Source organism: Chanodichthys erythropterus, chromosome 4 (assembly GCF_024489055.1).
Source record: "Chanodichthys erythropterus isolate Z2021 chromosome 4, ASM2448905v1, whole genome shotgun sequence".
NCBI lineage: Eukaryota > Metazoa > Chordata > Actinopteri > Cypriniformes > Xenocyprididae > Chanodichthys > Chanodichthys erythropterus.
In genome coordinates this window covers 308,766-335,402 of record NC_090224.1, presented here as the reverse complement: position 1 = coordinate 335,402, position 26,637 = coordinate 308,766, and the positions used below count along the sequence as shown (strand labels likewise).

General features: G+C 42.9%; 1 protein-coding gene across 2 annotated transcripts in view; it reads left to right on the top strand.

Annotated features, from left to right (window-relative positions):
* Positions 1–26,637, top strand: part of prkg3 (protein kinase cGMP-dependent 3) — a 39,441-nt gene that overhangs the window by 10,877 nt on the left and 1,927 nt on the right. For both annotated transcript variants that reach the window (XM_067383544.1, XM_067383545.1), the window contains 15 exons: positions 6,816–6,929; positions 7,027–7,132; positions 7,301–7,364; positions 8,701–8,778; positions 10,661–10,749; positions 10,868–10,933; positions 12,054–12,101; positions 12,762–12,803; positions 13,613–13,724; positions 13,890–14,026; positions 14,130–14,219; positions 14,995–15,136; positions 22,583–22,746; positions 26,112–26,228; positions 26,399–26,461. In XM_067383544.1, the coding sequence (XP_067239645.1) occupies positions 6,816–6,929; positions 7,027–7,132; positions 7,301–7,364; positions 8,701–8,778; positions 10,661–10,749; positions 10,868–10,933; positions 12,054–12,101; positions 12,762–12,803; positions 13,613–13,724; positions 13,890–14,026; positions 14,130–14,219; positions 14,995–15,136; positions 22,583–22,746; positions 26,112–26,228; positions 26,399–26,461 (1,432 nt within the window). The remainder of the gene's footprint in view (positions 1–6,815; positions 6,930–7,026; positions 7,133–7,300; positions 7,365–8,700; positions 8,779–10,660; positions 10,750–10,867; positions 10,934–12,053; positions 12,102–12,761; positions 12,804–13,612; positions 13,725–13,889; positions 14,027–14,129; positions 14,220–14,994; positions 15,137–22,582; positions 22,747–26,111; positions 26,229–26,398; positions 26,462–26,637) is intronic.

Here is a 26,637-nt window from a genome sequence, read left to right as displayed (position 1 = left end):
GATCTCCTCTCTCAGGGGCAGGGCACCATATGGCACCCGCGTCCCGACCTGTGGAACCTCCACGTGTGGTTCCTGGACGGGACGTGGCAGACTTGAGTGACCTACCGCCCGCGGTAGTCGACACCATCACTTCGGCCCGAGCCCCCTCAACGAGGCGCGCTTACGCCTTGAAGTGGAGTCTGTTCGTTGAGTGGTGTTCCTCCCGCAGGGAGGACCCCCGGAAATGCCCGGTCGGTGTGCTTTCCTTCCTTCAAGAGGGTTTGGAACGGAGGCTGTCCCCTTCCACCCTGAAGGTCTATGTGGCCGCCATCGCAGCACATCACGATGTGCTCGACGGCAAGTCACTAGGGAAGCACGACCTGATCATCAGGTTCCTTAGAGGCGCCAGGAGGTTGTATCCCCCTAGGCCTTGCCTGGAATTCGGGCCGGACTACTCTCAAGTCATCTTGAGACCCCGGCCTGGATATGTGCCCAAGGTTCCCACCACTCCCTTCAGGGACCAGGTGGTGAACCTGCAAGCACTGCCCCCGGAGGATGCAGACCCAGCCCTTGCGTTGCTGTGTCCCGTTCGTGCTCTGCGCGTTTACGTGGACCGCACACAGAGCTTCAGAAGCTCTGAGCAGCTCTTTGTCTGTTTTGGAGGTCAGCAGAAGGGAAAGGCTGTCTCCAAACAGGCTGGCCCACTGGATAGTGGATGCCGTCGCCTTGGCGTACCAGTCCCAAGGCGAGCCGTGCCCTCTCGGGTTGCGAGCTCACTCCACTCGGGGTGTTGCTTCCTCCTGGGAGTTGGCGCACGGCGCCTCTGTTGCAGACATCTGCAGAGCTGCAGGCTGGGCGACACCGAATACGTTCGCGAGGTATTATAACCTCCGAGTGGAACCGGTGTCCACCCGTGTGCTTTCTACTCGTAGTTAGCCATGGGTGTTCGCTTGCTGTGCCATTTCCCTCGGGAGAGGGAATGCGAGCACTTTTTCTGCTCCTCAGTTCAGTTCCCCGTAACGGCGAACCCTGTGGAGTTCCTCCTGCATCTTGCGGCGGCCAGACGTGGCGGAGGCGTCCGGCGCTAGGTCCAGTACTCGTGTGTATGCCCAGTTGGTCTGCCCTTGTACTGGGCTAGATGCCCATATGCTGTGATTCCCCTCGGGTAATCCCATATGAGATTGTCCAGGGTAAGGTTTCCCTGACGGTAAACCCATGTCTTTCCCTGGGCGGCTTCGCTTTTGCCCCGTCTCTGATTGCTAGTCGTTCCTCCCGAAAGGTAGGACCTACATCAGAGATCTTCCATATGCGTTACTGTTCTCCGACCAGTCCATATGTGTCTCCACACGTTACCTCCCTTCGGGCAGGGTGTGGTCTCCGTAGCTTTCCCCTCCTCGGGGAACGCTTTCCTGGCGTTTTTGTCGTTGCTGGAAAACGAGGGATTGAGTTCCGAAGCACTCTCCCCCGTGGGGTAGGAACAGCAGCTTCGACTTCTCCACGGTAACGCCCTGTCCTCTCCATCCCACCGGTATGGAAGACATTCCTGGGCTTACTCTGGGCGCTGGAGGGTTGCGAGTATGGGCCGCATTTGCACTTGGCACGCCTCAGCCTGCCAGCACCTGCCTCCCTAACACTCGTAACGTGGTTCAGTTGCTATGGCGTTTTCCACTGGACCCCATTACGTCAGTATCGACGTAACGTCGAACGTGACTGACTGAATGGGAACGTCTAGGTTACTAATGTAACCCCCGTTCCCAGAAGGAGGGAACGGAGACGTTACGTTCCCTTGCCATTGCTTTGTGCCACCGCTGAGCGGCCAGATACCTATCTCGGCTCTTCAGCAAAAATATGAATGAAGGTGAGTATGCCGGCCCTATTTATACCCGGATGTCGGGGGAGGGGCCCGGCATGTAAATCTCACAGGCCAATTCCCATTGGCTTGTTTTGTATCCTTGGAGGTGATTGGGCTCCCTAGCGAGACCCCATTACGTCAGTATCGACGTAACGTCTCCGTTCCCTCCTTCTGGGAATGGGGGTTACATTAGTAACCTAGACGTTTTTGGGTGAATTAACGCTTTAAGGGTTTGTTTTAAGAATGCTTTTTGCTGCCATTTAGATAACTTTGTTGAAAAGTTGTATTATATGATGAAGCCCACATTTTTTCTGTATTTTCCATAAACTATATAGTCGTTATTGTCAAAGATTCTGCTGCATTTTGATATATTCTCATGTTTAACATAGTCGATAAATAAGTTACATGTGACAGCAATGCATAAAGCAAGTAGACATGGGCATCTCGGTGAGTTTTAGACTTTGCTTTGCCTGCGAATTTAATCATTCTAATATTAAATCATTCTAATATTCTGATTTGATGCTCAGTTATTATTATTATTGGTGCTCAGTTATTAATAATGGTTCTTCTTATTATCTGTCACGACCGTCAGTGAGAGTGCCCGAATTAGCCACTAGAGGGCACTCCATCCCGGACTCTCATTTCCACCCATACATTCACTACATTACCCAATAGACACTTCCCTGGACTCATTAACCTCGTTCATTGCACTCAGCTGTTCTGTATTATGTTATTAGTGTCTGTCTATTTATACTGAGTTGTGTCTGTCCTTGGTTGTGGTTCGTTGTATTGTTATGTGCACTGTTTGTTTCTCTGGCTTTTGTTTTGTGGACTGGATATTTTGGATTTTGACCCTTGCCTGCCTTTGGATTAACGTTTCTGGATTCCCCAATAATTACTTATGCTGCAACTGGATCTCAACATCTTGTTTTTATGTGCACCGTGACAGAACGAACCACCATATTAAGATCCAGCAGCATGAGGACCATTCTGGCAGGCACTTGCAGGGAGCGTATGGCACTGCTTGGGACAGTGATGGCTCTACGCCAGGAGGGAGAAGAGGTAGGATGCTTCGCCACGGTCTTTTGGACGATGGCGGTGGGGCTGAGGTACAACGATGCAGCGCTGAAGGAGATTTTTAATGGCTGCATTGATGATCCTCTACCTCAGTGTGAGATGGAAGGGCTACAGGACTTGGATTTTTGGAGGTTCGCCGCCTATCTCCGCCATCGGGTAGATTGGGCCTCACCAAGTCAACCAGGCAGTGTGCCTGCTCCAGATCATGAATCCGTCTCTGAAGTCACAGGGGAGGTGGGCACTGAGCCTCAGCTTCACCCCGGTAGAGGGAGGAGGAGGAGAAGGAAGAAGGCTTCCTTCGGACATCAAGGCCCGGAGGCCGCTCCAGTCAATGATCCCGCTCCAGCCAGTGAGTCCTCTCCAGAGCCCGCTCCAACCAGTGAGTCCTCTCCAGAGCCCGCTCCAGCCAGTGAGTCCGCTCCAGAGCCCGCTCCAGCCAGTGAGTCCGCTCCAGAGCCCGCTCCAGCCAGTGAGTCCACTCCAGAGCCCGCTCCAGCCAGTGAGTCCACTCCAGAGCCCGCTTTAGTTAGAGAGTCCACTCCAGCCAGTGAGTCCTCTCCAGAGCCCGCTCCAGTCAGTGAATCCACTCCAGAGCCCGCTTCAGTTAGTGAGTCCACTCCAGAGCCCGCTCCAGCCAGTGAGTCCTCTCCAGAGCCCGCTCCAGCCAGTGAGTCCTCTCCAGAGCCCGCTCCAGCCAGTGAGTCCTCTCCAGAGCCCGCTCCAGCCAGTGAGTCCTCTCCAGAGCCCGCTCCAGCCAGTGAGTCCTCTCCAGAGCCCGCTCCAGCCAGTGAGTCCTCTCCAGAGCCCGCTCCAGCCAGTGAGTCCTCTCCAGAGCCCGCTCCAGTCAGTGAATCCACTCCAGAGCCCGCTTCAGTCAGTGAGTCCACTCCAGAGCCCGCTCCAGCCAGTGAGTCCTCTCCAGAGCCCGCTCCAGCCAGTGAGTCTTCTCCAGAGCCCGCTCCAGTCAGTGAATTCACTCCAGAGCCCGCTTCAGCCAGTGAGTCCACTCCAGAGCCCGCTCCAGCCAGTGAGTCCACTCCAGAGCCCGCTCCAGCCAGTGAGTCCTCTCCAGAGCCCGCTCCAGGCAGTGAGTCCTCTCCAGAGCCCGCTCCAGTCAGTGAATCCACTCCAGAGCCCGCTCCAGCCAGTGAGTCCACTCCAGAGCCCGCTCCAGCCAGTGAGTCCACTCCAGAGCCCGCTCCAGCCAGTGAGTCCACTCCAGAGCCCGCTCCAGCCATTGAGTCCACTCCAGAGCCCGCTTCAGTCAGTGAGTCCGCTCCAGTCAGTGAGTCCACTCCAGAGTCCGCTCCAGTTAGTGAGTCCACTCCAGAGTCCGCTCCAGTTAGTGAGTCCACTCCAGAGCCCGTTCCAGGCAGTGAGTCCACTCTAGTCAGTGAGTCCACTCCAGAGCCCGCTCCAGTTAGTGAGTCCACTCCAGAGCCCGCTCCAGTTAGTGAGTCCACTCCAGAGCCCGTTCCAGTCAGTGAGTCCACTCCAGTTAGTGAGTCCACTCCAGAGCCCGTTCCAGTCAGTGAGTCTGCTCCAGTCAGTGAGTCCACTCCAGAGTCTGCTCCAGTCAGTGAGTCCAATCCAGAGCCTGCTCCAGTCAGTGAGTCCACTCCAGAGTACGCTCCAGTCAGTAAGTCCGCTCCAGCCAGTGAGGCCATTTTGGGTAAGCCACCGCCTCACCCTCATAAGTGGAGGAGAAGGAGGAGAAGGGCTTCCTCCATCCTACAAGGCCTGGAGACCACTCTAGTGGTTGATCGTGGGTTCTCCAAGCGCCTTGCCCTGCCGGCGCCACCGAAGCGCCTTGCCCTGCCGGCGCCACCGAAGCGCCTTGCCGCCTTCGCAAGAGCAGCCCGAGCCCGCTGCCGTCCCGGAGCAGCCCGAGCACGCTGCCGTCCCAGAGCAGCCCCAGCCTGAGCAGGCTGCCGTCCCAGAGCAGCCCCAGCCTGAGCAGGCTGCCGTCCCAGAGCAGCCCCAGCCTGAGCAGGCTGCCGTCCCAGAGCAGCCCCAGCCTGAGCACGCTGCCGTCCCAGAGCAGCCCCAGCCTGAGCACGCTGCCGTCCCAGAGCAGCCCCAGCCTGAGCACGCTGCCGTCCCAGAGCAGCCCCAGCCTGAGCACGCTGCCGTCCCAGAGCAGCCCCAGCCTGAGCACGCTGCCGTCCCAGAGCAGCCCCAGCCTGAGCACGCTGCCGTCCCAGAGCAGCCCCAGCCTGAGCACGCTGCCGTCCCAGAGCAGCCCCAGCCTGAGCACGCTGCCGTCCCAGAGCAGCCCCAGCCTGAGCACGCTGCCGTCCCAGAGCAGCCCCAGCCTGAGCACGCGGCCGTCCCAGAGCAGCTCCAGCCTGAGCACGTTGCCGTCCCTGAGCAGCTCCAGTCCGAACACGTTGCCGTCCCTGAGCAGCTCCAGTCCGAACACGTTGCCGTCCCAGAGCAGTTCCAGTCCGAGCCCGCTGCCGTCCCTGAGTCCTCCGCTCTCCCTGATACGGCCATGGAGGCCGTCACCGAGCTGCTCGTTCTCCCTGATACAGCCACGAAGCACCCTTGGCCAGCCCTGTCGCCGCCGTCCAAGCCTACTGCCCTGCCCCCCTCCAAACCTTCTGCCCTGCCGCCGTCCAAGTCTTCTGCTCTGCCGCCACCGCCCAGATCTTCTGTCCTGCCACCGTCGTCCAGGCTTCCTGCCCTGCTGCCACTGCCCCGTCCGTTGGAACCGTTGGAACCGTTGGAACCCGCCTGGTCAGTTCCTCCAGCTCCACCCTGGCACCCAGCTAGGATTCCAGAGGCGCTGGCACCAGCCTGGTCAGTTCCGCCAGCACCGCCCTGGCACTCAGCCAGGATTCCAGAGGTGCTGGAACCAGCCTGGTCAGTTCCTCCAGCACCACCCTGGCTATCAGTTGGGGACCCTGGATCTGGCCCGCCATCCCTCCCCCTGATCCTCCTCCTGTCCACCTCCCTCCTGAGTTGCTGGTGTTTGTTTTTTTTGTTTTCTGGTGGAGCGTCTGGTAGCCGCTCCTTTTGAGGGGGGGTAATGTCACGACCGTCAGTGAGAGTGCCCGAATTAGCCACTAGAGGGCACTCCATCCCGGACTCTCATTTCCACCCATACATTCACTACATTACCCAATAGACACTTCCCTGGACTCATTAACCTCGTTCATTGCACTCAGCTGTTCTGTATTATGTTATTAGTGTCTGTCTATTTATACTGAGTTGTGTCTGTCCTTGGTTGTGGTTCGTTGTATTATGTGCACTGTTTGTTTCTCTGGCTTTTGTTTTGTGGACTGGATATTTTGGATTTTGACCCTTGCCTGCCTTTGGATTAACGTTTCTGGATTCCCCAATAAATACTTATACTGCAACTGGATCTCAACATCTTGTTTTTATGTGCACCGTGACAATTATCAATGTTGAAAACATTTTGATGAATAGAAAGTTCAATAAAATGCATTTATTTGAAATCAAAACCTCTTGTAACATTCTAAATGTCTCTACTGTCACTTTTGATCAATTTAATGCATCTTTCTTTCTTTCTTTCTTTCTTTCTTTCTTTTGACGAAATGCATCCACTAGCAGAGATGTTGCAATATGGTATACGCCACAGTAGAAAAATATATTTGTGTGGATGTTATTGGTCAAGATTACAATTGTTTATGTATATATAAGAGTGACAAAGAAACGTGATTAATGTGAACATACAGAGCAAAATGCTCCCCAAGGTCGACACGTAAAAGCACTCCGTAAAGAGTCTTTTTCTCAAAAAAAAAAAGGTCAAATTTTCTATTTCAGCACAAGTCAGTTTTCACCTCAGTCTCAATTTAAAAAATAATGCATATGTTTGAAAGAAAGAACATGAGCACAGACTGTAAGAATGAAATGATGAACTTAAATTCCATTTCCATTCTAGCGGGGGAGCTGAAGGTCACTCAGGCTGGACGTGATCTGCGAACTTTGAGCTCTGGCGATATGTTTGGGGAACTGGCTATTCTGTACAACTGTAAACGCACAGCATCTGTCAAAGGTCAGTTATCATTCTGGAGTGATGGCTGAACATGAGTGATGTGGGTCACCCCCTGCTGATGTTGTAAATAAGTGTTTTGATACTCTCTTACCCACAGCCGTCACTGCAGTAAAGTTATGGTGTATTGAGAGGCAAACATATCGAAGCATCATGACCAACAAATCCAAGAAGAAACGAGAGCAACTCATGGGCTTCCTGAAAACGTAAGACATTCTCACATCACTTCAAGCTTATATTTAGCCTGTATTAGTAAAATATCAGATGCTTTGCATATTGTGCACTGTGAATCTTCACTGTTTGTATATTGTTCATAATGTGTATCAGTGTATTATTGCTGAGTAATTTCTATTGTTTATGATTGTTTCCAACAGGGCTCGCACTTTGAAGGCCCTGAATGATGTGCAACTGTCAAAGATCATTGATTCCATGGAAGAAGTCAGTGTGATTTTACTCTTATAAATAGTAAATAGACTTATGATTGTTATGATAGGGAAATATTCTAAATGAAGGATGTCTTAAGTATTCTTGAAGAAAATATACTAGACTTTGTGTCAAAGTAAGATTTTTCCTTTACTTGCTTAATAACTATGCATATGACATACTGTATTTTACTGTGCTAAGATTTATTGCTCTTAAAATAGGGCCCAAAGTGTCTCACGTCTTTCAGAGAGAAATCCTCACATCATAAAGTAGCCTAGTAACCATCATTAGGATCTTGTTGTTTGCAATAGTTTTTATTAAGTCAAACTATTGTTAAGCCACTTTTCAGTCCTGGACCTGGGGACCCACCGTTCTGCACATTTTGGGTACGTTTACATGACAACGATATGCTTAAAACAGTTAAAGTTTTTCCTTATCTGGCGTACAGGCGACACCATTGTCAAAACGATCCCCATTCATACAAATCTGTGAAAATGACTAAAAACGCCGTATTCTGCTGGCAGGCCATTAGACTGAACATGTAATGCGCATGTGCATGATGTCATCGTTTCCACAGACATGTCATAAGGAACATTATTAAGCCCGACCTTTAGTGTAATCGTTTGTTTCACTCGCGTTTTCGCAGTTTCCCCTATTAAATCCAGTCATGCAGCAGGTTCTTTTGCCACTCAGTCCAACTGAGGGAGCGCGTTTCGGTGGGAAAGTGATGTCTATGCATACCCTCTATAATGCTGTGCGTTCCAAGACACTTCAGCGGGCCTTCAAGTTTTTCACTTCAGAAACGTGACGTAATTTCCATTAAGTGAGCATATACAATGGCGTGTTCAGAGCTTTGATTTTTTGATGTTTTTGTGGTTCATTGTCAGATTTGTTAGGGAGTGAACGTTCCAGTGCACTGGAATGATTTTGCAATTGAGCATCTGTACAAAATGTGCAGAGCTGTAGGTCCCCAGGTCCACTGTTTTAAGCCATTTAACATTCACATTTGTGCATTTGTTGAATTTGATGTACAACAGTCTGATTTTTGAAGCAAACAAAAATGTAAATACATACCTAAAACACTAGGTGTCAGAGTTTGGCCAGCCTGAAAATATCAATATTTCAATCCTTGACTTAGAGATAGGAAAAACAAAGGAATGGTCAATGAGTGTGATACTCTCATTTAACTAGTACTATGAATGTATTTTAGTGTAGTCTGAAGTACAGTATGTTTAGGAACATGTGAATGAAAGTCAAAATTGTGATTGTGTTTTGTTTTGTACATATGGTATATTTTCTTCTAAGCTTGATCTGATTACTCAGTTTTTATCTATGTTTGTTCCCCTGCAAGGTGAAGTTTCAGAACAATGAAGTTATTGTCAGAGAAGGAGCAGAGGGCAGTACTTTTTATATCATTCTAAAAGGAGAGGTAAAACATTACTCAACATTACTACAACATTACTCATTACAGTATTTCACAATTGCTAAAACACATTTCTTGAAATCATCACTCATTTTCTCAAAACATTAATCACAAATCCAATCTTTAACTTAAGCACTTCTTCATCTTAAACACATACAGATCATTCATTAGACACTACATTAAAAAATGGAAAACACAACATCCAGAACATGAGGGTACAGAAAAAAAAAGTATATAGTAAAACAGTAAACACATTTTGCCATTACATAAAATGTATAGAAATCAAAAGTAATGTGAATTTTAAGTATACTATACTGCAAGTACAGTATTATATTCAATATTATATAGTTGAATGTCTGTATATACAGTACTTACATAATGCAAACATACAGCAGTCTAAATGCAAATGACTAAAAGGTCGAAGAAAACTCTAAATGAAAAGCATGATACAGTACACACACACACACACACACAACAAAGTTCAGAGTCAGTGAGAGATTCATTCTGCTTCAGCATCACGTCTTCATGTTGGGTCCGGCCTAAATCAAGTCAAGTCACCTTTATTTCAATTGCAATTTATACTACACAGATACTAGTATAGTATAGTATAGTATAGTATAGTATAGTATAGTATAGTATAGTATAGTATAGTATAGTATAGTATAGTATAGTCAAAGCAGCTTTACAGTGATAACAGGTACATGATGATCAGTAAGGCAAAGAGGGTTCATTTTGGCTGTACAGCTCTAAAAGAAAATAGTGTCATTGTTCAGCTGAAGTCAGTTCAGTGTTGATTCACTTACATTGTAAAGACCATCAATTATTATGTAAATTACTGTAATTATTTTCCTCTATAAAGCAGTTCTGCAGAAAACAGTGATGTCATCATCTAGGCTAGCTTAGTTCAGTTCTCATCCTATAATGTCAGTACTGTCAGATCAATAATATTGTTGAATATTATTGAATATTGTTGAGGACATTTTCCACATCACAGGCAATGTCGTCTCTCACCAGGCAAAGGGAAAAACCTGAGCCGGATCCAGCCTTGACAGCCTTGTCTCCACACCCCTTGCTCTTTCTCCTCATCATCCTCTTACACATACTCTTCCTCCTCTACTTTTCAGATTGTTTCCATCTATTGTTGGTATCATCATTCAGCACTGTGTCACCTGTGCACTCTGAACTGACCTATATTTTATACAGTTGATTTGATCACTTCATTAGAAACAAGTGTGAATAATTTTGAGTCATTGTGTTTAAAGGATGACAACTGTGTTGTAGTTGTGTTTAACTTTTGCCACATGTATTCACCATTTTGCAACACAGTGCAAAATGTGTTTTAGCGAGTAAGAAAGTGTTTAAAGTTTTGCAAAAAGAGTGGATGAGATTTGCAAACAGTGTCTTAACTACCTAACCTTGTTTAAGGTTTTGCCTACAAAGTGACTGATTCGACAAATGGGTTTAGGCCACTGAGCATTGGGTTCAGAGAATGGGGTTTAGTGTTTTAGCAATTGTGAAATACTGTAAAACATTACTCAGTCGCTCTCTTATCTCACTGTAGTTTTATTCTTGAACATCCTCTGCAACACTGATTACATTATTTATGTTTTATGTACATGACTTAGGAGTGCCTGCATTTAATGAGGGTTTAATCTAAATATGTGTTTTCCAGCACCTTTACACAGAAATGTAACCTTACACAAAATACATGAACCTTTTGTGCAAGTCTATACATGAAACTTTGCACATTTTTCACAACCATATTATAAAAGATGGTACAGAATGGTCTCTCTGTGTGTGTTTGTTTTAAACATAATTTTAAATAGTCCTTAATTAAAAGAAATCTTACTTAAAACAACTAGTCATGATTTTGTCCATTTCCCATTAGGTATTAGTGACGAAACAAGTGAACGGACATCAGAAAATCATCCGTAAGATGGGTGAAGGGGAACACTTTGGAGAACTGGCTCTTATACGGTAACCATGTTCACTGTTACTAAGTGACAACATCATTAGCAGTATATCAGGAATAAATAGTTGTTCTGTCTGGTTTAAATGTAAAAGTCAACCATATATTCTATTGTGTATAATCCAGAGAGATCCTTAGGACAGCCACATGCACAGCTGTTGGAGTTGTCACTTGCTTTTCCATTGATAAAGAGTGAGTATGATGTCAGCCGACAAGCACGTCCTGATATTCCTGGGTCAACATATTTTGTTGATCCTGGAACAACATTCTAGTCTGAAAATTTAGTCTTGATGGGTTACTTCACCCAAAAATGAAAATTCTGTCATTTATTACTTACCCTCATGTCGTTCCACACCCATAAGACCTTTGTTAATCTTCAGAACACAAATTAAGATATTTTAGTTGAAATCCAATAGCTCCGTGAGGCCTCCATAGGGAGCAATGGACATTTTGCTCTCTCAAGATCCATAAAGGTACTAAAAACATATTTAAATCAGTTCATGTGAATAAAGTGGTTAAATATTAATGTTATAAGCGATGAGAATATTTTTGGAGCGCCAAAAAACAACAACTAAATAGCGACTTGTGATGGCCGATTTCAAAACGTTGCTTCAGGAAGCATCGGAGCACAGATGAATCAGTGTATCGAATCTGCTGTTCAGAGTGCCAAAGTCACGTGATTTCAGCCGTTGGCAGTTTGACACGTAATCTGAATCATAATTCGACACACTGATTCATTTACGCTCCAATGCTTCATGAAGCATTGTTTTGAAATCGGCCATCACTAAATAAGTAGTTATTTTGTTTTTTTTGGCGCTCCAAAAATATTCTCATCGCTTTATAATATTAATATTGAACCACTGTACTCACATGAACCGTTTTAAATATGTTTTTAGTACCTTTATGGACCTTGAGAGAGGAAGTGTCCATTGCTCCCTATGGAAACCTCACGGAGCTATCGGATTTAAACAAAAATATCTTAATTTGTGTTCTGAAGATCAACAAAGGTCTTACAGGTGTGGAACGGCATGAGAATAAGTAATAAATGACAGAATTTTCATTTTTGGGTGAACTAACCCTTTAACCCTATTCCTATCCCTAACCCTAACCCTATTCCTACCCATAAGTTATCCCAAAAATCAGAGGGAATTTGAATTGATTTGAATGTTGTTCCAGGAACATGTTGAACTCAGCAATATTAGGTTATGCTCACGACAATATTATTTCACTTCATTTGTACAAGTGTAGTCACATAATTCCTTTGATTTAGGATTTGTTTGAAAAATTAACATTTGTCCTTAATTTCTCACAGAATTTTTGAGGAGACCATTCCTTTTGAAAGCCTTGAGCTCCACGACGAGTGAGTTTTCCTGCTTTGTGACTTCTATATTTGTAAAGATATCTTCAGCTTAGTCACTTGTAATGTGCAGTGTATTTTTTTTCTCTCTACCTGTAATCAAGAGGAAAGGCCATCAGAAAGTCCTTTTTGATTGTGGAGTGGAGCCAGTGTTCACTTTACTGCAATACAGATTCTCCTTTTGTTCTGGTTCTGTGCTGGTCTAAAATAATGATAGTACCAAGATAAATTAAACCAAATATAATTTGCTAACACAAAATAAATGAAGTAAAAAAGGCACAACACTGTGATTGGCTGACAAATCACAAACAGTCTGCAAATCTGCTTCATGTGTTTGATTGCAACCTGAATTTGCTAATGATGGGTATACAAATTATTTTGTCCATAAACCAATTTTTGCACAAAATGATTCACAAGCAGTGAGCATTTCATCACTATCTAACTGGCAAGTGTGATATATTTGACAGATGGTAGCAACATTTTGTGCTATTCCTTAACAGCTTACAGGTGGCTCATTGTCAACTATGATTGTGCATTCTGTTCTCCAGCTAGCTTCAGGTTTTAAATTGTTAAGAGTTTATTGTTTTTTCTAGTGTTTTGCAACAGTTGTTTTGATTATTTTCATTCTGAAAAATAGTTCTTGATCACAAATTGTTTTTGTAGTGCTGATTCACTGGAAGGTGATGAAAAGCCAGAACAATCTGGGTAAGATATTTTGTCAATAAAACAGTTCATTCAAATAGGACAGAGAACAAATATGACTATAAGACTATATTACAGTCACAATCATCTTGTTTCATATACACTACTGTTCAAAAGTTTGGGATTTATTTATTAATTTTTCAGAAAGGACGCATTACATTGATAAAGAGAAAATTTGAAGAGCACCAACATTATGTCTTTACTGTCACTTTTTTATCTAAGAAATATGATAAAAGACATTGTATCATGGTTTCCAGATGTGACAGGTTTCCAGCAAAACCATTTTCAAGTGTGATGATTATAAAAAATATTTCTTGAGCAGCAAATCAGCATGATTTTATTATTATTTGATATTGATATTATTATTTGTACTATTTTAAAATATTACTTTTGATGGTTTTTGATCAAAGAAATGCACCCGTGGTAAATATAAGAATTTGCTTTCAAAAACATAAAAAAAAATCCTACTGATCCTAAACATTTGAATCATAGTGTATACTCCATATCAAATCCAAACTATTAGGAAAAATAATTTTCTTTATTCAATGTACAGGATTAATGTATTTCTTTACTGTTAATATTTCATGAATGTATAATATTTATACATAGCATTTCAATATATGACATCTTGTTAAAACCCTTCATCAATCTGAGTTTGTATGAATCTAGTTTTTCCTATAAGCAGACAGCAAGAATTATTGTATTCTGCCTGTCTAATGCTAAATAAAGTCTTTTAAATAAGTTAGAACATGAATTATATATAATGTAGTCATTTCTGTTGAATTATATAGTATGTGTATTGCTGTCTCCAGGCCTGAAACATCTCTAATGCTGAAAGATCTCATCCCTGTACTGTACCAGGAGGGAAGTTATCAAGGAGAACCTGTCACTCTTGGTGTTGGGGGATTTGGAAAAGTGGAGCTGGTATGAGAGAAGAGTCCTTTTTATTTTTTGTCTGTACAGAATGTCAGAATGTCTTGTCAGAGCAAGTTCAGAATTCAAAAAGCTGTTTTGTCCATCCATACTATAGTAATGTTGTTCTGATTTGACCTTCTCAAAAACTAATATATTTGCTTGTTTGTTTACCAGGTGACTACCTTGCAGCACAGAAAGTACTTTGCTATGAAGAAGATCAGTAAACAGCATGTTGTTGCAAAGAAGCAGGAAGGACACATTGTTCTAGAAAAGAAAATTCTTCAGGCAATCCGATGTGACTTCATTGTTAGGTTAGTGCTGCTACCTACCTCACCTATTATCATATCTTTTGTTCAAACCATTAGATGGTTGTTCACATATAATCTTCTGTCTGACTTTTCTCCTCTTGTTCAGGCTGCATGTTGCCTTCAAAGATTCTCGCTACATCTATATGATAATGGAGTTTTGCCCTGGTGGGGAAATCTGGACCAAGCTAAAAGAAGCGTAAGATATTCATGAGTTAGTGATGTTTGAGGAGAGCATCCCTATTAAGTCTATTGTTGTTCTATTCCTGTATTACATATAAACTAGCAGGAGCACTGCAGCAACCACATAATGCATTAAACAATCACTCAGAACATCTTAGATAACACATAGTAACACCCAGTGGCCTGTTGCAAAAAGCTGGTTTCAGTTGCTCTAGAAGGTAGATTGGTTTTTAGCGGTGTTCATCGCCATGGCAACTTACACTACACGGCTAATCTCCTCCAGCGAAGGTTTTATACTGCCTTAACATGCTCTCGGAATTATCATAAATTGGAGTTTCCAAGGTAAAAATTGTACATGAACGCAACATGAATTGCGCCGACTCTCCCGTGAGAAATGAATCAAACTGCCGCTCTCCATGTTCCATGTGATTGGCTGTTTGTCACACATGTCACACTTTCAGGTACATGTGCTTTAGAGTTAATCGCAAACTCTGGATCAAACCTGAGTTGACAGAGAATGTTTATACTGAGCATTGTGAGCCCGTTGAACCTGATCTAAACCAGGTTGGATTTGGATGGCTTTGTCAACTCTAAACCTACTCTGAAACTCAGAGTTTGTTCAACTAGCTTCATACAACAGGCCTCTGGTGAATAACCACAACAACTTAGAATAATCTTTCTTGCTCATTTTGCTTGAATATGGTATACCTTTTATATAAAACTAATATCACAATTCCTAATTAGTGCTGTTTGAATGTGTGAATGTGGGCGCATGTGTTGTCATGTTGCAGAGGACGCTTTGAGGAGAATATAGCTGTGTTTATAACAGCATGTGTGGTTGAAGCCTTTGCATACCTCCATAACAAAGGGATCCTGTATCGAGATCTGAAACCAGAAAACCTCATGCTGGACTCCAAAGGATATGTGAAATTGGTAAAATAAATTATCTGTTTTTCCACTTTCCACAAATAGAGAAATCACAGGCATTTACATTAATAAGCTGCTAATACAATTGTGATAAATTTGTCACTGACAATTCAAAATGCCCACTGAAAGATACATTTTTATCAGTTCTCCCCAGGTGAAAAAAAGTACATTTCTATAATGTACTTAAAGTGCTCTATTTTTGTGCACTAATTTTGTACTTTATATACTAAAAATTCTTCTTTAGTACTTAGTACTAAAGAAGTACTTTAGTACTTCTTAAATAGCACAGTTGAATACACTTAGATGTTCTTAAGTTCTTTAAATACATTATAGAAGTGTACTTTTTTTTTTCACTGGGTCATGCTGCCAAGCTGTTATAGATCCTCATTACCTTAAAAAAAAGATGAAGAGTTATTTGAGATATTTTAACATTATATATTTTAAAATTTGCCATCTAGGTTGGATTTAAAAACATTACACATGGCATCTGAATTCATTGAGAAGTTTGGTGATAAACTTTTTCTTGCTTCTTTACATGCCAAATTTGTGGAGTGTGCATGTTAGTGCAAGTTGTCTCTTTGAATTTTTCCCATCTCCGTCATAGAGAACGATAACTCCTTTTTGAGTTGCTATAGGTGACAAATTTGAAAATGTCTTTGAAACATAATAAATGTACCTAAAAGCATATGGTCCCCTATTAGTCCACTAAAAGCTGGAATACCCTACATGACTTTTAAAATCAGAGCAGATTTTAAAACACCAGGCATCATACACTTGCCAAAATTGTAAATAGTTACAGAGAAAAACTGGGCTGAAGTGAAGTTCACAACGTAATTTCGGGAGGAGTGAACCCATCTAATCTTTCAATTAGTGAAACTCAAACATAATATCAAGAGGAGGGAACCCTAATTTTTCAATTACATCTAGAGCATATAAGCAGCTACTCACCCTGCTCTGGCATCATTTGTTTCGATATCCCTCCACCTCCCCAACTCCACCACATAAATTAGGCATCTCATCTATCGTACTCCTACCATGCACTAGTAGTCCCTGGGGGGTATATCCAAGCTCGAGTTGAAGCTGCTTCCTCGAGCCCCTCCACAGCGGACAGCAAGCCAAATACGCTTAACCTTATTAGCTTAAAGATTTTATGAGGAAACGAATTTGTGGAACAACTAAGAATCACACACCATACTTTCAAGTCGATTTGAACACAACAAAATCAGACAGAAACACAGAAGCTGCATGACACATTAACCCTCTGGAGTCTAAGGCTGATTTGGGGGCCTGGAATAGTTTTGACATGCCCTGACACTTGTGCTTTTTTCAGTTGTTTATAAACATATTAATGACAAGTCTCATTACACTATTTTCAGCACAAACTAGGCTACAATAATATGTGAGCAACAAGTATGATATCAGCTGCACATGCAGCCCAACTGACTCAAGAAAAGTCCCAGGTTACGACTGTGACCATGGCTCCTTGAGAAGTGGAACGAGACAATGCGTCATAGTGTTGAAACTATGGGGAACGCCTCCAGTGTGATCGTGTCTGAAGTACATGTGGTAAATGCCAATCTGTGGCAAGCTCCATTTGCAAAATTTGCATGGCAATTTGGCCTCTTGGTCCCACTTTATATTAAGTGGCCTTAACTACTATGTACTTTTAAAATAATCATTTGATACAATGTACTTATTGTGTACATATATGTACACAATAAGTACATATATGTACATACATGTGTACATACATATATGTACATACATGACCACATCCAAATTCTCCTATTTCACTCCCTGATTTTTTTTTAGCACGCATAAAAACCACAATTGCCAGTGTGTGATTCATCTGGCTGTATTTGTTTACCACTAGCGCATGCTGATGACGTTTTATTCTTCTATACTAACTTGCATTATTGCCTACGATTTAATATGTATCATCATCGTACAGTCTTTGTACATGTCGTGCCCAAGTTTATTAGATCCATGTCGAACTGTTTGATTTGTAATGATCTTATAGTATTGCCAAAATTGCACAGTCTTTAGCAGGCTGTGACGAGCAGGGCAGGCGAGAGCTGTGAGGGAACGGTGCTAGGCCGGTGAAGATCGTTAACACTCGCGTAACCGGCCTCGCGCCATTCCCTCACAGCTCTCACCCGCCCTGCTTGTCACACAGGCATTAGACAGAATCACGAATTTGGAATGTGTATGATGTTTAATAAAGTTCTAAATGCAATATGCTGTGGAAGAGAACTCCATTCGTGTGTGCAGACTGACACACACCTGAAGTGTGCACACAGAAAGCCGCCTCTCTCAGAGAGCATGTCATCATGAGTTCAGTTCTGTTTTGTGTCTTATCGCACTTGAATGGTCAGACAGATGCACAATAATGTCAAAATACCCATCATGTGGAGTATTCATGTAAACGTAGTTAGTTATGTCTTAAATTAACATAAACAGTTGGGTGAAAACCGGATGTGTGTCAGTCAATTGGATCCATGTATTTGATCTTAAAGGGACAGCAGCATAATAAACTGCTGTCTGTATCATTAATGTTACTTAAACTACAAAAGACAAAGAGAAAATCACTCACTGCTCTTGATTGAATTACTTGTATCTTTAATAAGAATCAGTTTTTTTTTTTTATTCATACAGTGAAGACTATGCAGTGTTTTAGTTATGCACTTGTCAATCTGTAAAACAACTGGCAGTGAGCAGATTTCTGGGAGGCAAACAGGTCTACCTGTGTGTCCCCGAATAGGCTCCAGATCAGCTGGACCACCTGGGGGTGGAGTCTCCATTCTCCCGTGAGCGTGAGCTGTCGTGAGAGCGCGTTGGCTGCAAGATTGCACTCACCAAGGATATAAATGGCGCACAGCGACCTGAGTCGACGCTGACTCCAAAGGAGGAGATGGCGGGTAGACCACCCTGGTGTTTGATGTACGCTAAGGTCGATGTGTTGTCCGCCCGGACCAGTACATGCTTGTAGTGCAGCAACGGTTGAAACCGGCGCAGGGCAAGGAGTACTGCTAGCAACTCGAGGCAGTTGATATGCCAGTGGCGTTGGGGTCCTGTCCAGGAGCCCGACACAGCCTGGCCACTGCATATGGCACCCCAGCTGGTGGTGGAGGCATCTGTTGTGACAACAACCTACCTGGACACTTGTACTAGGGGCACTCCGGCCCGTAGAAAAGCAAGGTCCGACCACGGGCTGAATGTATGGCGACAACTGAATGTGCCATGGCATCATTCCCACCTCGGGACTTGGTTGTGAAGCCAGTGCTGAAGCGGCCTCATATGAAGCAATCCGAGCGGCGTGACCGTGGCTGCGGATGCCATATGCCCTAGGAGCCTCTGAAATGGTTTCAGTGGAACCGCTGTTTTCTGTGAGAACGTTGGTGAGACGTGCCGTCATGTTGGCTGAGGTGACTGAGCACCAAGTCCCTGTGTTCACACAACTGTTCTCGCGACTGGGCCAGAATGAGGGAAACGAAACACTGGATTCTCCACCCGGCCCTCTCCGGGGGAAGGAGCGGTGCCTTCACCATCTGCTGGGACAGAGCAGTCCCCTCCATCTCTGGGCCACCCATCTCAGGACCATTTGGTAGACTTCTTTTTTGAGGGCTTAGCGGCCTGGGCGGGTTGCGTCGCCTTCCTGTGGGTGGCTCGGGGAGGATGGGAAGGTTCCGATCTCCCGGGAGCCTGTGCAGCTGCAGGGGGACACCCTCGGCGAGGAGCATATTGGGCAAGATGTGTTTAATGTCCTCCATCTGCTTTTGCACTGCCGAGAACTGCTGAGCGAAGTCCTCGACAGTGTCACCGAAGAGGCCGGCCTGGGAAATGGGGGTGTCGAGAAAGCGAACTTTGTCAGTGTCCTTCATTTTAGCCAGGTCCAACCAGAGATGTTGTTCCTGGACCACCAGGGTGGACATCGTCTCACCCAGGGCCTGCGCCGTGACTTCCGTTGCCCAGAGGGCAAGGTCAGTCGCAGTGCTCAGTTTTTGCAGTAGCCCTGGCTCAGAACTACCCTCGTGCAGCTCCTTGAGAGTTTTCGCCTGATGAACCAGCAAGATGGCCATAGCGTGCAGGGCGGAGGCCGCCTGTCCAGCGACAGAGTAAGCCTTAGCAGCCAGAGCTGCTTTCGTCTTACTCGCCTTGGACGGGAGGCACGGATGATTCTGCCAGGTGGCAGCAGACTGCGGGCACAAGTGCAATCGCACGCTCCACCTGTGGAATGTCCACGAAACCCTTGACAGCCCCACCATCGAGGGTAGTGATAGTGGAGGAGGCAGAAGATCGGTTTCTGTCCACTCGAGCATGATGCCCGTGGTGGCCCGGGCAAGCATGGCTATCAACTCTGAATCCGATTCAGCCTGAAGCCGGAAGTTCGATTGATGAACTTAAACCATTTAAGGCAATCGGTTTCCTCAAACCATTTAAGTAGCTATTTAGTTGTTTAGACTTAATTAGATTTGTTACCTGAATTCAAACCGAATGAGTGGAATAAACTTAAAACCTTGAAGTTGAGTTTACTCAAATGATTGACTAAGCCAACACTAAAATATAAGTGAATTTAATGTATATGAGTTTACAGTACACATACTTGGTTTTGGTTTATACTAAAATGGTTTAGGGCAATCGGTTTCATTAAATGGTTTGAGTTACCGTAACTTATCGGGTTTTACAGTGTATGACTAAGTGACTGCATTCCTTACTCTTTTTACTGTACATAAAGCAGTGTGTTTGGCCTGGAGCATCCACACTAATAGGCGCACCATCTCTTGCCAGAGAGAAGAATAGAGGGCAATGAGTTATTTTGTGCAAAGTGATGAGATCTAAAGTAGCTCGGCCAAATCTCTCCCGCAACTGGCTCACTACCTGAGAGTGGAAAGTCCATTCTCCATACAGAGGGTTCCCTCTGGACAGGAGATCCACCCCCACATTCATTATTCTCGGGATATGTGTTGCCTGTAATGAATGAAAATGCCTCATGCCCAACACAATCAGTTTTCATGCTAAACTGTGAAGCTGAAGAGAAAAAGTGGATAAAGGGATTAAAAAGGGATAAATAGCCGTGAATTGACCTGATGCACTCCTCTGACAGAAAGAATTGATACAGGTCTGAGTTCAGTCTGAGACCCAGATAGATTATCTCTTGTGTGGATAGCAGCTTTTCGTGTAGTTTATTTTGAAAGTTCTTTAAATGAGATTCAAGCATTTTTGTATATGTCTCCACCTGCTGCCATGACGGAGCAAACAGCATATTCCCAGCGGAGTCAGAGCTGCTTCAAAACAATCTTGGGGCTAATGAAAGCCTGAAAGGAACTATCAAAAATTCATAGGCTGTGCCCTGTTAAGCAAACCTGAGGATTTTTTTGTGTGCTGGGCAGATGCTTATGTGAAAATATACATCTTTCAGATCGACTGATAAAAATGTGATAACATTTTCAATGTCAACATTTTGAACTTGTATTTTCTGAAGTGTTTGTTTAGGTTCAGTAAATACAGTATGGGATGGAGACAAAGAATGACAAAATACCGGGAGTAAAAGCCGTGATGGCTGTCCACCAGTGGCACAATGCAAATTGCTCTTTTGCTCAATAAAAAGGTTATTTCTTCCTCTAAAATCTGAGCTGACCCCCCCATCTGCTGCTGACATTAACACACTGTTTAAAAGTGGTGGTTTTACAGCATACTGCAGACGATAAGCCAGTTTTATTGTGGATAAAACCCAATGGTTTAGTGCGCATGCACGTCAACTGCAGCCAGCTGCAGCTCTCGCTCACTGATGGAGCATTACAGCTCTGAATTGGATATTTTTGTTTTTATTTTCATACACTTCTATGCCCTTGGCCCACTACTTGGATACACAGGGAACATTTTTATTTTTTTCACACACTGTTGAATTTGCCAACCCTCCTGCTCTCTCTTGCATATCTCCACAGTTGGAGAGGGGAGAAACAACATGTGGAGCACTGGGTGAACTGGCACCAAAACTCCAACCTGAGAACTGTTTTCCTCTGAACACTGAACTTGACTCAAACCCCAACACTTCTTTGCTGCAGGGGGAAAACAAGACTTTTGCATTATAGAGAGGGGCACTACAGAGACTCTGTTAGTGCTGTAGCCCCTCTTTTGAAATAGACCACTGGTTAGGTTGCCGGCCTCTTCTTGCCTCCTTGAGGGTTAGCTGGGTGATATTTAGCTGCTGCAGCTGCAAACAAGGCCTTATGGCTCTGGCTGTCTTGGGTTCACCTCTGCCCACATTGGCTGGAGAATGAAGAATGAAGTGGGGACCTCTAGCAGCAATATATATATATATATTATATATATATATATATATATATATATATATATATATATATATATATATATATACATACACACATATACATACACACATATATATTAGGATATTGTCAGCTGACAGACGTGGTGTAATTGGTGCTTCTAGGATCGTCATGCCTGAGGCATTTCCCATAGTAAGATACCAAGCAAATGTTTGAAAAAAACATAAAATAATTACAATGCCTACACTGTAAAATGTAATTAGTTGAGTTTACTTAGAAAGCTTAATTAAACTGTTGGGTTTACTTAAAAAACTTAAGGAAACCGATTGCCTTAAATTTAGCAAGTACGTTTTTACAAATTGAGAAATTGAGTTCAGTCATGTTAAAAATCTTGTTCACATTATGTAGAAACTGCCTTAAATTTTATCAAGCATTTTTTACTCAAAGTTGCAACAACAGTCCATACATTTATTTGTATTTATTAAACTGGAGATACTGTTGAAAATAATAAAGTTTGATGTCACCATCATGGTGGAAAGTGTTTGCTTTAGTTGGGCTCTTGACCTTGACTTTTAACATTAGTGTTTCTCTGGCTGTTGTAACTCAGTGTTTGTAAGATACAGCTGTTATGGTGAAAAAAGCCAAGAGAAATACTAGGATTGATCTATTGCATTTTTCCATTTTTATACTTGATCAAAAGTGTGGTTTGTCATTAAAAACAAATAAGTATTTTTTAATAATCAATGACCATAAGCAATTATTGAGAGTCTATACTATATTTAATTATTCCCGAAAATCCTGCTTAGTGCACTTTTAAGGTGACAAAGGTGGAAAGAATATTGTATCGAAATGCCAAAAACTGTCCATCCTCCAAAACTGAATGTCAAGAGCGGTCTTAAGAAACCTGTAAAAGCAACACTTTTCATATAATTATTTTATTGTTACTTTATACAAATTAAACAAAAGAGTGAAAGTTGAGAGTGAATATTCTTTTAATAGGTGACAAACACTGTCAGAAAAAAACATCTCTTGTTAAGTACAGTAAAGTCCAAATCAATAAATGTTTTTTTAATACATTAATTTATGAATATGTTATAGCTGATATACCCTTTCTCTTTCTTGCTGTTCTTTTTTTCCTGCTCTTGTATTCTTTTGATTTCAGGTTGATTTTGGTTTTGCAAAAGAGCTTTCTCGGGGTGAAAAGACATATTCATTTTGTGGTACTCCTGAGTATATATCTCCAGAGATCATTCAGAACCAAGGCCATGACTTTGCTGCTGACTTCTGGTCACTTGGTGTTCTAATCTATGAGCTACTTGTGGGCAGGTAATACATTTTTCTCATATATTGTTTTCTGCATGATACAACAGTAAAGCCGGTGCATACACAGTACGTTTTTTTGCTGTTGAATCAGCTCGCAGGCATTTTTTTCTCTATAGGGAGAAATCTCACAGAAATTGTTGATGCTCCAATGGTCGCAACTTGCTGCAACCTTACAGCATGCACATGACACATACACTGGCACTAACACACACACACACACACACACACATGTTTGTTTTTGTGAATTGTGGGGACTTTCCATAGACTTCAATGCATTTTACACTGAACAAACTGTACATTCTATCCCCCTACCCTGCCCCTACCCCTAAACCTAACCCTCACAGGAAACTGTGCAAACTTTTACTTTTTCACAAAAACTCATTCTATATGATTTATAAACCCATTTACATTGTGGGGACCGCTGGCTGGTCCCCACGATGTAGGTGAACTCAGGTTTATATTACATCATGGGGACATTTGGTCCCCACAATGTAATATAAACAAAAGCACACACACACACACACACACACACACACACACACACACACACACACACACACACACACACACACACACACACACACACACACACACACACACACACACACACATGTTTGTTTTTGTGAATTGTGGGGACTTTCCATAGGCCGCAATGCATTTTATACTGTACAAAACATACTTTCTATCCCCCTACCCTACCCCTAACCCTAAACCTAACCATCACAGGAAACTGTGCACACCTTTATTTTCTCACAAAAACATCATTTAGTATTTTTATTAATTAATTTACATTGTGGGGACCGGTGGCCATTTCTTTTTTCTATCCGAAACTCTAGCAGCAGCATTTAAATATCCAGTCTCTGCCTTTAGCACTAAAGCTCATGCGATTGCCGCTGGCTCACCATGCAGTGCTGTGTACCAGCTGCTTTGACACGATAATCATGTTAACTGACTCGTGTGAAATGGCTCCCAACCTCTCGAGTGTCCGAACACAGTGTAAACCTGCCTTAAATGGTTGTTTCATCAAAGACGTTCAAGGGGGTGAGGGGTTTGTTATACAAATTGTTCAAATTTTAATTAGTGAGTTAGGTGTTTTAAGTCTCATTTGTCACAATGTCACAAATAAATTGCCTTTCAAACATATTAATTTGCTCTTGCAAAGTAAATAATTTTGCATGAGAAAATTTCCATTAACAATGCCCATATTTTGCATGTGAATGGAAGAACTCCTCAGAATTTTATATTTATCAAATCTGCAGAAAATGATGCAGTGCTGTGCACATTTGAAGGATAAAATTCTTTGTAGACCACTTTAAGGCAGGCTCACACTACATGACTTTTGGCTGGATTTTGTTGTCGCAGACAGATTTCCAAGGTCTGCAACAAAACCCCAGGATAGTGGCCAAATCAGAACTCATTGCGGTCGCTGATGGTCTTTAAAGGCTGATTTATACTTCTACGTCGAGTGTATGGCATAGGCTTTGTTTAGCATGCGTAGCCTATGGCGTAGCCTGATGTGCACCTCTCCAAAAATGTAACAACACATCAATTTTTTCAACTTCCATAGGAATGAAAAAAAAAACCACTCTGTTTCAGGGGACATGCACTGTCAAACTGCCAAAAAGTCATTGCCCATTTTTTCACCATCACTGCTGAAGCTTCTCTGACAACGTACATGGCAAGCTGCTTCATCTTCGGCTTTTGCCTTGATACGCAACATGACCGTGACGCTGCCTACTAGCAGTCTGCATGTTGCATGTCGATGCAGACAACAATGCAGAAGTACAAATAGCCTGCAGCACAGAGGCTAAGGAGTAGGTCTTTAAAGCTATGTTTTTTTTTGTATTCGTCATCCTGAAAATTTGCCACGCACAGAAACCTTGCACACTGAAAAAATGTGCAAAACAATACAAAATGGAGTCTTCAAGCAGTGAGGATAATTTTGTTGTCCTCTCTCTTCTGAAATAGAGAACAAGAAAGAGAAAATATTGGGTTCATCCAATCCTGAGATTGCATAGAGAAGAGAGTTCTGAAATAATTCTATTCCATCTCTTTGTATTCTGCACTTTGTCAAACAGTGCTTTGTGCTGCGAGACGAAGTGGATCAACTTGTCAGACACCATTCTGGATTTTGGCATTTGCTTGTACGGAGGTTCTGATTGTCAAAACTCGAATGCGAAAAATGCAGAAAACTGAACCCGATCTAAAATTTTTTATGACAAACAAAATTTTCAGAGGCAGTGGTTAAACGTGATTGACACAACGTGAGGTCGTATTTATTTTTTAACTTGCGAAAATTTCGGACACGAATTTTAGACTCGGTGTGCAAAGACTTTAAATCAGCCTTAAGTATGAGTGTAAAGGTTGGGCATTCAGGCAGGCAAAGGAAGCGGCTGGGAAGCGGATCCACATGCAGTAAGATTTAATAACAATAATCCACAAGAAAAATAAACACATCGTGCCAGAATTATAGCAAACAAAGATCCAGAGTGAACACGAAAATCTAGACCACATAAGAACCATGACTGGAACAAGGTCTGAAACAGGAATACAATTAATGACTGACCACAGCCAAAAGAAAAGCAGGGCAATAAATACAGAGTAGAGCCAATAATGAACTAATAAATCACTATGGAAACAAAACAGGGAGATTGGTGTGGTTATATGAGTGTCTATGGCAACAAACAAGGGAACAGAGTAGCCGGGAAACATGAGGTGAACAAAGCAACAATGGAGATAACACAGAACTTAACTTCAAAATAATAGTCCAAAACTACAGACAAAGGAAACACTGGCAGGGATCGTAACAATGAGCAGGTCAGCAACGTGATCTGAGCCAGTCTGCAGCAGTCACAGACACTGCAATATTTTCAAACCTGTTTGATATTATCGCCACATGATCTTGTAATGTGTGCAACGAAATGACAAGCTGGAACTAATCCAGCCAATCATAGTGCAGATGGTATAAACAGAAAAATCTTGCAATCAATTGCATAAATTTATTGAGTGAATCCATGAGAGAAAACTTTTTTTCTGCTGTTGTTCAGGAATGCCTCTTGACCAAATGTAGTTTGTGCTCCTCGTCAGCATTGTGTTGTGTAGTGTGTACGCTGCTATGATGAGACAATCACAGCAATTCAGGTAGTCTTACAGTCCTGTAGTTTGAGCTTGCCCTTATTCGATCAGCTCATACAGAAATATGCTATCAAGTTTGCACTTTTTTCATGCAAATCTTTAAATCAGGGCACATAAGATCTTGTTGGTGGTAATGAATAAATTATTTCCTTTTAATTGTGTTTAAATAAGACTTTCTCTTGTTTAGGGCAAATTTAATGATTTGTAATAATACAGTTTTATTTGTCCTAAAGCCCACCCTTCTCCAGTTCAGACCCTCAGAAGATTTATGCCAAGATTTTGGATGGTGTGCTCAATTTCCCTTCATTTATGGGGGAAGGTGCCAAATCTGTCATCAGTAAATTGTGCAGGTAATTACCGGAACTATAATGAAAGCTCTGGCTTCTTTTTACACATGGTGAATTTATTTTGGCACAGTTTAATAAAGTAATAAAATGTCTTTTTATCCATTTTTCAAAATATTTTTTTAGGTACTTATATTGTTAATTTTCAGATTATGTGTTGTTTAAATGTTTTGCAGGCCACGTCCTGGACAGCGTTTGGGCAATACGAAAAATGGAATCAAAGACGTCAGACATCACAGGTGACCTTTATGAACTTGTATTGTTCTTAGTTCAGATAAATATTTTCAATAAATATAGATATTTCAGAAAATATAAATATTATATCCCACAATTACAATTTAGATGTATTGAGTTTAGTAATTTTGATGTGTATAAATAATAACACAGAATGATAGGCTGTTGTGTAGCAATTTTT